At 41.7% G+C, this 12,086-nt stretch overlaps 1 protein-coding gene across 1 annotated transcript; it reads right to left on the bottom strand.

The window, feature by feature from the left end:
* Positions 1–1,485: 1,485 nt before the first annotated feature.
* Positions 1,486–11,993, bottom strand: matk (megakaryocyte-associated tyrosine kinase). The gene is made up of 13 exons (XM_035647287.2): positions 11,694–11,993; positions 11,382–11,423; positions 10,130–10,243; positions 9,911–10,026; positions 9,355–9,574; positions 8,211–8,304; positions 7,973–8,038; positions 7,770–7,869; positions 7,550–7,634; positions 6,904–6,977; positions 6,525–6,720; positions 5,782–5,868; positions 1,486–3,977 (listed from the first exon to the last, which is right to left on the bottom strand). The coding sequence occupies exons 2-13, from the start codon at positions 11,388–11,390 to the stop codon at positions 3,750–3,752; spliced, it is 1,389 nt and encodes a 462-aa protein (XP_035503180.2). The 5' UTR covers positions 11,391–11,423; positions 11,694–11,993; the 3' UTR covers positions 1,486–3,749.
* Positions 11,994–12,086: the final 93 nt, after the last annotated feature.

Here is a 12,086-nt window from a genome sequence, read left to right as displayed (position 1 = left end):
TACGAAACAAAAGTTCACTTGAAACATGTGAATATATATATATATATATATATATATATATATCGATGAGTGGTTGTCGAGACCCTCAGCCTAACCTTCCATATATTTTAAATTGGACTTCATGCTGTTATTATGGTTGTCATGTTTGAATTAAAACACAACCAATGATGTGGAAGCTAATTTTTTTCTTTACCAGCTTTCAATACGGTTTAATTTAATACCTTTTTGCATGTAAAATCATGATTTCAGATAAAAAGCATGGAGTAAAGCAAATAGTATTGTGATGATTCCGTCCCCAGGAACATGAGTTCTAGTGGACTTCTATTTATTTATCCATTTCTTGCAGCTCCCCCTGGCTCCAGTGTTTTGCTTCTGACTACTTTTTGCTACATTTTGTGGACACTCTTAGTTGCATTTCATTTTTGCTTTATTAAGACGCAGTAAGTCTGTTTAATTTTTTATTATTAAATATTATATAGTTACTCCCTGTATTTGGGTCCAGTTCCTGTCAACCTGTGACAAGTATAAAGTATAAGTGACTGAAAACTGTAATTACTTTCCATTACCCAGAGTTATGTTTCTTTTATAGACCAAGAGGGAGGAGTTTTATTAATCCCATGAAGATCCATTTTGTTGCCTCTACATTCATGTCAAAAAGTCTGCCTGTGAAACCAGGTGGGGAAGAACGCAGGTACCCGGGGATGAGCAGCTGCTCAGATGATACCGTTTTCAAGTAAGAAGCTTATTATGTGCTTACAGGCTCAGAGCGCTTGGCCAATGTTTTGTCCTTAACCTCTGATCTTCTGAAGTGATGGCAATCTACTTAAAACTAACCAAGATAAACCCCATTAGGTTACCCTACGCCAGTGTTTTTCAAACATGTTTCTGCTTTGCCCCTCCCTGCAGAAGTGAAAAAAGGCACACACTCCCCATTCCACAATTGTTTTGATCAATAATTGACAGTGACACAGGACGCAATTAATAAAAAGGGCTTTTTCTCCTACCACTAACGCAAGGCGCTGAACTTCCACCCATATCTTTTCTATCTTTAGCAACAGCTGAAAGCGACAGCTGACGGCTCATTCTCTGTTTACCTTCGCCAATGGTTCAGCAGATTAAGACTTCACTAAGTATAAGGAGAAAAGCACAGACTCACTAAGAAAAACCCCTCCTTGGCTCATTCATCAACATATGGAGCAAGCGAAGCTTTGCCCCCAGATCCCTACATCGACACAAAGAAGAAATCCTCCACCAAATAATGTATCTCATCCCCGTCAAAGACAGAAAATCTTTCATTATATATTCTGTTTTTTGTTTTACATCTGGTTCCTTAATACACTGGGCAGAAAATCTCATTAGAGAGCATCACGAAAATACAGCAGATTGAACAAATCGTGGAGGATCCTCGAAAGATAACAGCAGATAAAGGATCAAACCTCAATTTGGGGTCCTTCTCCTGGGACAGAGACAAATACCAGGCTTACATAGACTTAAAATAAAATGACATCTTTAATTTGGTTTTGTGACGTGACAATAATCCAAAATAGGAGTTTTGAACTTGAAGTATTTGATTGCATTTCTATTAAATTAGACACTGTGAAACGAGTGATATAAGTATAGTAATAAATATAATAAATTAACTATACATGTAAAACAACCAACTGCAGTCCACAACATTTTTCCCCCCAAGATTAAGAGAGCACAAAATATTCTGTACCTTCAAAGAGCTTAAGAGATCCCAAGAAATGAGGGTAGTGAAAAGCAGATAACAATAAAGGTGCTCCTATAATCTCAAAATCCCAGAGAAGATGGAAAAAAAGTATTAATAAATACCATATTTCCCTCAGTTTTCTCTCACAAAACCAATTCAATTCAAATAAATGTAATCAAATTTGAAAGAGCAGTAATATGCTTGGTTTCATAGATACGTTAATTTTTATCTTCTGGTCTTCATAACATTGAAAGGACATGCTACCAACAGAATATCTGCATCAAATGAACCGCCGATCTCCCAATCAAAAACCTTAATATAGACCAGAAATGTCATTGAATATTCTTCATACTGAGGCCTGATCCATGGCACATTGCTAGGCAATAAGACTGCAGTAGAATCAGATTGTGGTAATCTGTGATTAAATCGTACATCTCTCTGTAACATCACCTGCAAATAACCTGTATTTACTCTTCATGTGAAACATTATATTTTCGATCCTACATCTGTGACACTCGAATGGCAATGAATAATTAGCTCATTGACTGAATCAATGTACAGCATTTCAAAAACATTATGACACTACTGTATTCATCATAATGCTATACAATATTGTTTAAGGATAATACTGGTGATATGTTATATTTTTGTTCCTGTCAACATATACCATGAAAAGAACAAATTCAACAATGTGAGAGACTGTTTATCCTGTCGCTCTCAGCCTGAAACACATTGGTTGCCACTGAAGACACAAACCTTTAAAAACATGTCACAAACACAAATAGTTTCATTTCTAACAAAGGCTATGGTTCAGGAGAAGGAGAGGGTTGTCCACTAACCAGAAGGTCGATGGTTTGATCCCTGCGTCCCTAGTCCCCATGCTGATGTGTCCTTGGGCAAGACACTAATTGCCTCTGACGGTCGTGCCGTCAGTGTATGAATGTGACAGAAAAAGCACAGTAAATAGTAGCGCTGTATGAATGTGCGTGTGTGTGTGTGAACGGGTGAATGTATTGTAACTTGTAGTGTAAAGTGCTTTGAGTGGTAAATAGACCGATATAAATACAGTTTATTTTAACTTTTTTCTTTCTTTTTTTCCATTTAAACAACAACTTCCATTTAATCAATATTAGTGAGTATTCACAGCAGCTGGACGGTGTACTTGAGATCAACTCAAGTAACTACAGCAACAATAGACAGAACTTGTTAGAGGGATCAATTCACTGTGGGTTTAGGCCTTTTTGTGTGATTTGTTGATATCTCCTTATATTTATGCCACTGGTATTAAGTAGTTTATGTATTTATTTAATGTGATAAACTATCCCCCTGTTTATCAGAAACTGTTTTAAAACCTGAGTGGACACATGAAAATCTTTAAATATCTGCTGCGCTTTAATTTCTGTCACATTTATCTAAACTCTTTTGTCCCAGTCAGCCCCCTGTAGAACAATGACTCCAGTGTTTTCCAGTGATCTGATTGGTCATTAGTTGGACTGTCGACAGGTTTTGATCTCTTCTCAGCTAGATCGACAGTTGGACCTGCATGGTCGCAGGTGTAGGTGGGCGTGCAGTCGGCCAGCTCTCAGTCAGCCCCAGCCCCAATTCTACGTCTGGTTGCAAAAAAGCCAATATGGCAGTGGTGTAAATGCGAAACTCAAGGCTTCATAACGGCAGTTCACAAACCACGGGGTGACCTCACGGTGGGTTGCCACCTGGTAGCACAGGCCTCTGGAGTATCAGTATAAAGCGTCACGACATCCATCCAACAGTTGTGGATATATTTGAGTCGCACCCATTTTCGCTTTGCACAGACCCACTAAGTAAAACGCCTCCAACCATTAAGCCTTTTCTGGCATTACATGGTGACCAGAATCCTTGTATGTTGATCGTCCGCTGGGTTAAAGGAATCTAATCAGCCACTCTGAGTGTGTTAAAAAATTCATGCAACTGGTTTGTCTTGTGTGATTAACACATGAGCAACAACGTGTGGGTAGGCAGTCTGTTTCCACCAAAGTGCGTTCAAGATGTACAACCAAGATCAGCATCTAGATCCAGACCTCGCCCCATCCCGATGCTCAGACCCAGGGCTCGGGCTGTGTTTTCCCATCTCTCGCTCGAGTTTCTCCTTCAGTTTGTGGAAAGCGGGTCTTCTGCGTGGCTCCAGCTCCCAGCAAATAGTCATGAGGGAGTAAACTCCAGGGGGACAGTCCTCCGGAGCCTGCATGCGATAACCCCCCTCCACCGTGTCTTTCACCTCCTTCAGAGACTACACGATCAGGAGAAACAAGGGAGCAGGTGAGGCAGTGGGAATCAGAAGGGAGAAGTGGAAGGTGTGGCACAAATGAGAAATTGTGAAGACTGATATACTAAATACATACTTTTTAATAAATCTCATTAGGCAATTAAAAAACAAACGTCTTGCAATGATGAGTGTGGGTGAATAAATCAGTGGTGTCATAGCTTTCTTATTATGCTGTATGTTTAAAGTACAGGTGCTAATCATACACACACACACACACACACACACAAACTCTCCCTCTTTGTAATTTTGCTCCTTGTCTCTCAGTCTGCTCTCTTTGCCAGATAACAGACAGAAAACAAATTACCAGGTGCAGAGTTTAATTGAGGGCCCAATAAACTTGACCCAAATAAATTAACCTTTTTAAGAGGTTGTAATTGGGAGATAATCATCTACATTTAAAAGGACACCACCTTATGTATTGCGCAAAAGATACTCCAAGGCCACAAAGTGTCAACTGCAGCTTCGATTAATGCTGCCTGATCCTGCTATCCTCAATGGATCGCCGGCCAAGACACAAATCACCTGCGGCCAGGGTGCAGGGATTACAAGAGAGAGAGACCCGTCTGACAAACAGGGCCTTGTTTAAGTTGCACAGTTCGCTTCCAATTCTGCATTACAGTTTCAACAGAATCCGCCCATCCTGTGACATCAACCTGTGACAACTTGCAGTTGCTTCGACCTCTATGACAAAGGCAAAGATTAACCTCCTCTTCCTACCTCCTCCACACACAATCACTTTATAAAAGTAGCTTAAGAGAACTACCTGAGAACAACACGATAAATCCTACATGTTGTCCTATCACGGTGTACTGCAACAGTAGAGTCTCCTTTGTGAACTCTGAGTCTCCGGTAAAACCTCGATCCTCATCCTCTCTGACGCAGTACGGTGATCTCGTAGACCGGGGGTGGTTTCCTGCTGAGACGGGCTAATCCACTGATGACAGTCTAGTGACGATTGTGACCACTAGGTTTGGCGGCATTTCCACTGACACACCTACTGTGTGATAAGATGTGACTCCTAACATGACATGGTAACAGAGTTAGGTAAAGAGCTTGGTCCTCCTTCCTGCCGGTCTGGGCCAGGAGTGGAGTCAGCTCACATTTACATCATCATCTCTACTTTACCGAAGCTGACCTATCATGGTCAGGACACGTCCTCCCAGCACCCAGTAAACTGGAAAGATGAGATCATTTGACACTATCACATTCAACTGAAGTGTAAATATTTCCCTCAGTTATCAAGAACAGCTGATTGTTTTTTAGTTGGTTTTTTTTAACACACACACACACACACACACACACAGACACACAAGCACATCAACACATTTACTGAACAGGTATCGATTATTGAATTAGTCTCTTCATATCTATACATATATAAATACTGTGCTGCATCACAGACACTTGGATAGAAAGACAAAATATTATATATATATATATATATATATATATATTTAGCTGTCTATCTCTCTTGTACTTGTCTCTGCTTTTATTTTGGGGGCCTTTCTTTTGGTTTGTTTAGTGTCTGTTATTATTACTACTATCTGCTTTAATCTCATTTTGTTGTATGAACAATATGACAAAACCCAAGCGAAGGATTTTTCAGAAGTCCAATCTTATAGAGTCTTCATAGGCTGACCAGAGAGAAATAAAGACAAGGTGGAGGTTTGCAGGTTTTTTAAGACACAGAGAGGCTGTGCAGGTATTCGATGATGTAAAGACACAAACACACTGCACACCAACAGGGTCATGCACTAGTGCTTCATACCATCTTGGGGTAAGGTTGACGACCGTAGGCGAAGATCTCCCACAAAAGAACACCATAACTCCAGACATCAGACTTTGTGGAGAATTTCTGTATGATGAGAGAAAATGTACGTACATATAAAAAAAAATGTAGACATATCTTCTGACATGATCTACTTTGTTAAGTTAAGTTATGTTCCACCCACAAAGTAGACAAACTCTGAAATCCTGATAAATTAAACAACTGGAAGAAAAACATCAGTTCTACTGGAGATATGCAATGAGTCTTAACAACAACCTGGCCCTATAAATGGATTATCACAAATTATAAGGCATTAATAAATTGATTTGTTAGCCATTACTAGGGTAATATTTAAAAATAGAAACCCATAGAAACCACTCTAATTTGTTTCACTTGAATTTTAGATTAGATCAAATATGTGTGGGGGAAGAAACAACTGTTATTTTAATTTGTTCTTTGATCCTGACATTTGAGGGAAATTCTTCTGACTATGCACGTACAATCATTGGGATTGTTAGGACTAAAAGATATAACTAGTAGGAACACTTTCCACCACAGGAAGAGGAGAATCTACAGTTGAAATGAGCAGCCGAGTATTTCAGTTGAAGTAACCATGAGAAAATAATAATTATGGTTAATCGGTGAATTATGGCAGATTGTAAGGACACAGATACAGAGGGATAAAAACAAAACAAAAAATTCAAGGGTAAAGGAAAAGCAGCATAGCAGCTCTTCAAACTGACGTCTTTCTTCAGAGCCTCGGGGGCGGTCCATTTCACAGGCACTTTGACGTTGTCTGACACCTTGGGGTCCAATCTGGTCAGGCCAAAGTCGCTGACCTTGGCCACACTGTCGTCAGAGACGAGGACGTTACGAGCTGCCAGGTCTCTGTGAACTAGCTTCTTAGACTCCAGGTACTCCATCCCCTCACACACATCGCTGCGACACCAACATGCAAATGCACATAAAACACAGTTTCATAAAACACAGTGTCAAAAATATACATTGTCGATCCATTGTCACTGCCTTTACTCAGTGTATATGATTTGCTATGGAGAATAATCAGAAAATCAAAATACTTAAAAGCTTTTCTGTGTTTGTTTTTTTCAAGTTTGAACTCACAGTGAAAAGCGTAGAAGCTGAACTGAGTCTACAACTGAACGTCCCCTTGTCCTGAGAAAATTGACAAGGTTTCCCTGCAACACAAAATCAAATGATAAAAGACATGAACAAGGTTCACTGAGAAGGATTTCTGTTCGAGTTGTGAGTTATACTACACTTGCCAGCTAGGGGGTAGATTTCTGGTGCAAGAGTAGATTTGAAAATCAGCATTAATTGCATAACAGTTTGAAAATGTCGTACAAGGACTTCACATGACCGTAGCCACCTGCAAAGCTTCTAAACTTTGGCCAGATTTCATCTACAAGCAGAGAAACGCAGAGCAGGGAATCTTGTTGGAGTTCTCACTAACTTTGTTTTCTCACTAGCTGCTGCTGCAGGTGATGGTTTTGTAGAAAATGTATTATTTTTCATCTTGTCATCTGAATTATTCTGGCCAAATATGGCAAATCTATGTTTTTTCACTGACTGCATGGGACTTTATGTTGTGTTATGCATTTTGGAAATAAGTTGCGCTGGGCATAGTTTCAGTTTATGCTGAATATTAATTTCCTATGTTTTCTTTTCTAATTCTTTCTGTCGTGTTACCTGTTCCTGTTATCGGAATATTTCCACTGAGAACCACTGATAAATGATACGTTCACTGTACCTTGCGCATGAGCTCTGTGACAATATGAAGCCCTTTGTGAAGAATGACGCCCAACAACCGCACCAAGTTTTTATGCTGCAGCTTCCTGGGGGGGGGGGGGGAGGAGCATCCACATTTAACTACTGTAAGTCAAGAGAAATGGCAGGAATGGAAATACAGAGCCCATCTATCACTGAACAAACATATTGAAACTGAGTGTTGTTGGCACAAACAGACTCACGTCATCACTGCTGTCTCCTGCAGGAAGGCCTGAGCTGTGACGTCACATTTGATGGTCTTTACTGCCACCCTCTGGCCCATGTACTCTCCTTCATAGACAGCTGGGGTTGAGAAGCACACGTGTTATTTACCCGTCGTACATCCCTACTACTACGGCACTTTGCTGCTGTTGGCATGAAAATAAAGAAAATAAAGAACGCTCACCACCAAACTCCCCCTCTCCGATATTCGCTCCCAGTGTGAGCTTTGTAATGTCCAGCAACCATCCAGCTGGAGAAGAGAGAGACATGATAATATGACAATAACCTTCATTTGGCCATTTCTATTAATATTTGATGTACTAACAATGACTAGCAAGGATACATTTAAATTGGTTCACAAATAAGCTCCTCATCTTGTTAAAATGTGTTTGTTTTTTTAAGACGCCTGACATCAAACTTACATTTCGACAGCTCTAACTCAGCTGACTTGGTTCCTTGTTTTTGTCTGGGCTTCAGAAGAGTTGTGGCAATTGAGCCTTTGTCCTTCGAGTAGAACTACAACGACGGAAACACAACAGCACATAATCATCAAACACATTTAATTATGTGTCACATATCATTTTTAAAACGGAAAGGGATTACTTTAATTTCCGCCGTATGTTCATGCTCGGTTCAGTTTGTTAACTGCGTTGCTGCAAGATTTCGAGTAACTTGAGCTCTGCAGAGAAACCTCCCCTTTACTCAGGAAGTGATTTGAACGCTGTGGTCAGACTGTGGTCTGATGAGTAAACCTATATAACATATATATATATACACATATATGTAACCTATATTTACTTTTAGAAAAACCAACTTACCCACTCCCCACTTCACACCAAATGCGTGGTGATACTAGTATGTGAACATGTCAGCTCATGTAGAGGGACACATCAAAGTCTGCTTTTGTATTTTTCAGCAGTGTGCGGGCACAGGGACAGAGCAGACACAGAAGAACATGTTTCAGATGAATAACTGACGTGAACCGCCCTCCCCCGGTTTCCTCGCGGGAATGATTCGGCCACTCTGACTCAGACCTAACGCCATCTGCAGCTCGCTGATAAGAGGGTGCAGAGCGACAGCGACCGTCTCAGTGAAGTCTGTCTCTTTCGGTGGATACCCTCAGGCAAACAGGCCAAACACAGATAGGCCTTAAAAGGACCGTGACTCTTCTTTCTTCGTGACTCTTCCTGTATGTACTTCAGATTGACACCCATGGTGTTCAGGCCGACAAACACTCTGGGCACATTACACACAGCAGACATTACAGTGTCGAGGGCCGTGTTTATCTTGTCCACTGGCCACGGAGCTGGCTTACGAAAAAATAACTAAATGAATCAACTGATTATTTATGACGCAACGTCCGGCTCAATTCTCAGTGAGGTTAAAACTCCTGACCTTTGCAAACTATTTCCCTTCTCTGTACACCTCGGATGTAAATGTTCTCCTGTCTGAAATTCCTTCTCTGAAGCGTTCACTTTCACCTCTCTCCTCAGAGACATTCATGTGAACACGGCAGCTGGACTCTTTGAGTCTCCATGCAGGAACTGCCAGTTCATTTTCTCTTACCTCTATCATGTCTATGAGGTTGTAGAAGTACTGTGTGTTGTCGATGGTCAGCTTGCTGTCCTGATAAATCACTCTGTAGTGGATGACCACCCCGGAGACACTAACGCACAGGACGTAGTCTCCGGGATGTCGGATAGACTCTCGCACCAGGAACAGGCCGTCCTCAGCCGGCTGCAGCTTACACACCGCCTCTGGACCGGAGATCTTCCCATGGAACCAACTGATGGACGACAGCACAGGGTGAACCAAATATTAACATTGAAAGAAAACTTTGTCTTTGCAAATCATGCTGATACAGTATCGCTGTGGGCTCATAAAAGACACCTCACCGATCTTAATTTTTAATCAGACAGGAGGTGAATACATTAGGACCAACCAACTTTCAGCAGCTAACGTGTCAAAAAGAGGGAAGGTAGGGTGACATTCTTTGTTTGCACGTCCAACCTCAGCCCACAAAGTGAGGTCACACATTGAGCTCACATGGGCTGTCGTGCCATCAGCTCCACACCTTTTTTTTCTGAAAAAAAAAAAGGTGTCAAATTCAGAGGAGACGTACGGCATGAGGCTGAGGCAAGGGTCAACACGCAGGGCCTCTCTCTCGCGAACATTGGTGGAGTTGATGAGCCCCTCGTCTCCAGTGGTGTTGTGGCTGGCTTTGTAAAAACCCTTCCTCTGCAAAAGAGACATCAGTCTTGTGTCATATAGTGTGACCTAAAGTACATTAAACAAATAATATGAGTTCAAACAAACAATATGTATTGAAACAAGACAGTACTGTGCTAATGTCGACAATAGTGAGGATGTCTCCTTTGTGATACGCCAGTTCTCCAGGTTTGGGTTTTCTGTGGTCGCCCTTGGCTACACACTGTGTCCCTGCAGTCCAGTTCATCTGCAGAGGCAGAGACATCACAATTACATACAAACAAATCTCTATAATGGGCCCGAGTCACACTTTCAACTAAAGAATCCAGTTTGCTGTTGCTATCACACAACAACATATTTGATTTCATGTTTTATGTCACTGGTCCGTTGTTACCACGTTGAAGTTTTCATGAAAGAACAACATTTCTTTTGTAGGAAGTAAGAGCATAGACAGTTATGCCATTAAATATCCTTGTTGATTTTAAGAGCCAACCAGCTTAAATTAAACCACGCCCCCTTCCTGCGATCCCCCAAATAGTTCAGTGGTCAACCAAGGGGTCACCACGTGACTCTACTTCCCGCTTCCGCGGAATCGTGTAACTGCGCCGTTTCAAATTAAAAGTCCTCGTCAGAGTGTGGTGTAACTCTCGATTCATGAAAAAAAAAAAGGCACAGGTGGAACCCCTGTTGAGAAACTGTAGTGTCTTTTTGTCCATATATGGAATAAGAGGGAAATATGGGCTTTCTTCTCTTCCTTTGGAATGTTATGGAAGGGGTCTTTCAAGGACCCTTACCACTCCTTTACTTGGCCTTGAGAGTTACACGTCTCACATAGCATAACTTGATTCGAACCAGGTGTTCCTTATCAAGCCAACGATGGGCCTATAAAAGAAACCCCCAGGAAGAGTCGGGGGGGTTGTCCTTTTGGCCGGACACTCTCCAGGCTCTGCAGTGCTTGTAATCGATGCTGGTCTTTTTGTAATAAACCTATATACAATCAAGACGGTGTCGGCGGACTTCTCTTCAATACATCTTCACATCATCGCTACTTAGTATACAACAAAACACAAAAGGGGAACCAACTAATACCAAAGGATATAAAGGACAGAGGACAGATCAATAACTTCCGTTTCTGTAACCGCCCCTAAAAACAAGTGCTTGGAACTGACTCTAACTTTGTCATTCAACGGATCAACATTGAAAATAATGATCATAGTATTGACAACACTAATAATAATAATAATAATAATAATAATAATAATAATAATAATAAACTTTGAGATGTAGCTGTTGTTTTAAAATGCCCCCAGTGACACCAGAATACCTCACACTATACCATTATAATAGTATGGATCGTATTTAGTCAGTGAATCTGCAGGACGTACCTTCTCCATGAAACAGCAGGATGTTAAGTCTGTGCTGAAGACCTGCAAAATGAGAGAACGGTCCATGAAACCACTCGGAATAACATAACAATCTGCCCATTGTGAATTCATCCTGTCCATACAGTCTGAATGTCTCGATGTGGACACGGGGAGCAGATGTTGTCAAGAGAGATACTGGACCGCCACACAACCCCGATCGATCCAGATGTTGACAGCGTGTCGCTGCTCCTGTCGTGTACATGTGAAGTGCCGGGCCAGACATGACAGCGTGTTCAGTCTGGATCCTGCTGGTCCTCATGAATGTTTCAGTACCTGCAGCTCTCCGGACAGATGCTGACAAGCCTCCTCTCCTCTCCTCTCCTCTCCTCCGCACCGCTGGCTCCTGTCAGACAGCCCCGAGGGTTCAGGATCCTCCGCAGCCGTCGCTCCTCGTCTCGATCAGCGGTCACATTTCCCGTCAAACCTCTCGATCGTGATCGAAGTAATCGGCAGGAAACGATCCCGTGGATTCAGGTCCCAGACGTGACGCCGCCGCCGTGCGAGCTCTGGAATCCGTCACTTCACTTCACTTCCTCAATAGTTGGGGAAAACTTGTAGTTTATATTTGATGAGGCGACGCGAGAAGTGGCGCTGTGGGCGTTGTGTTGTGCGTCTCTCCACAATGTTCAGTGGGTTTTTTAAAAAAAAGGACCGACACAAAACAAC

Source organism: Scophthalmus maximus, chromosome 13 (genome assembly GCF_022379125.1).
Source record: "Scophthalmus maximus strain ysfricsl-2021 chromosome 13, ASM2237912v1, whole genome shotgun sequence".
NCBI lineage: Eukaryota > Metazoa > Chordata > Actinopteri > Pleuronectiformes > Scophthalmidae > Scophthalmus > Scophthalmus maximus.
The sequence above is the reverse complement of the archived record's forward strand: the minus strand, read 5'-3'. Positions and strand labels throughout refer to the sequence as shown.

What these genes read in the sequence shown, in the direction of transcription:
- matk (XM_035647287.2), bottom strand. An exon ending in CTATTGTCGACATTAGCACA is followed by an intron (nt 10,027 to 10,129) that starts GTACTGTCTTGT and finishes TCTCTTTTGCAG; the next exon opens with AGGAAGGGTTTTTACAAAGC. An exon ending in CCTTGCCTCAGCCTCATGCC is followed by an intron (nt 9,575 to 9,910) that starts GTACGTCTCCTC and finishes GTCGTCCATCAG; the next exon opens with TTGGTTCCATGGGAAGATCT.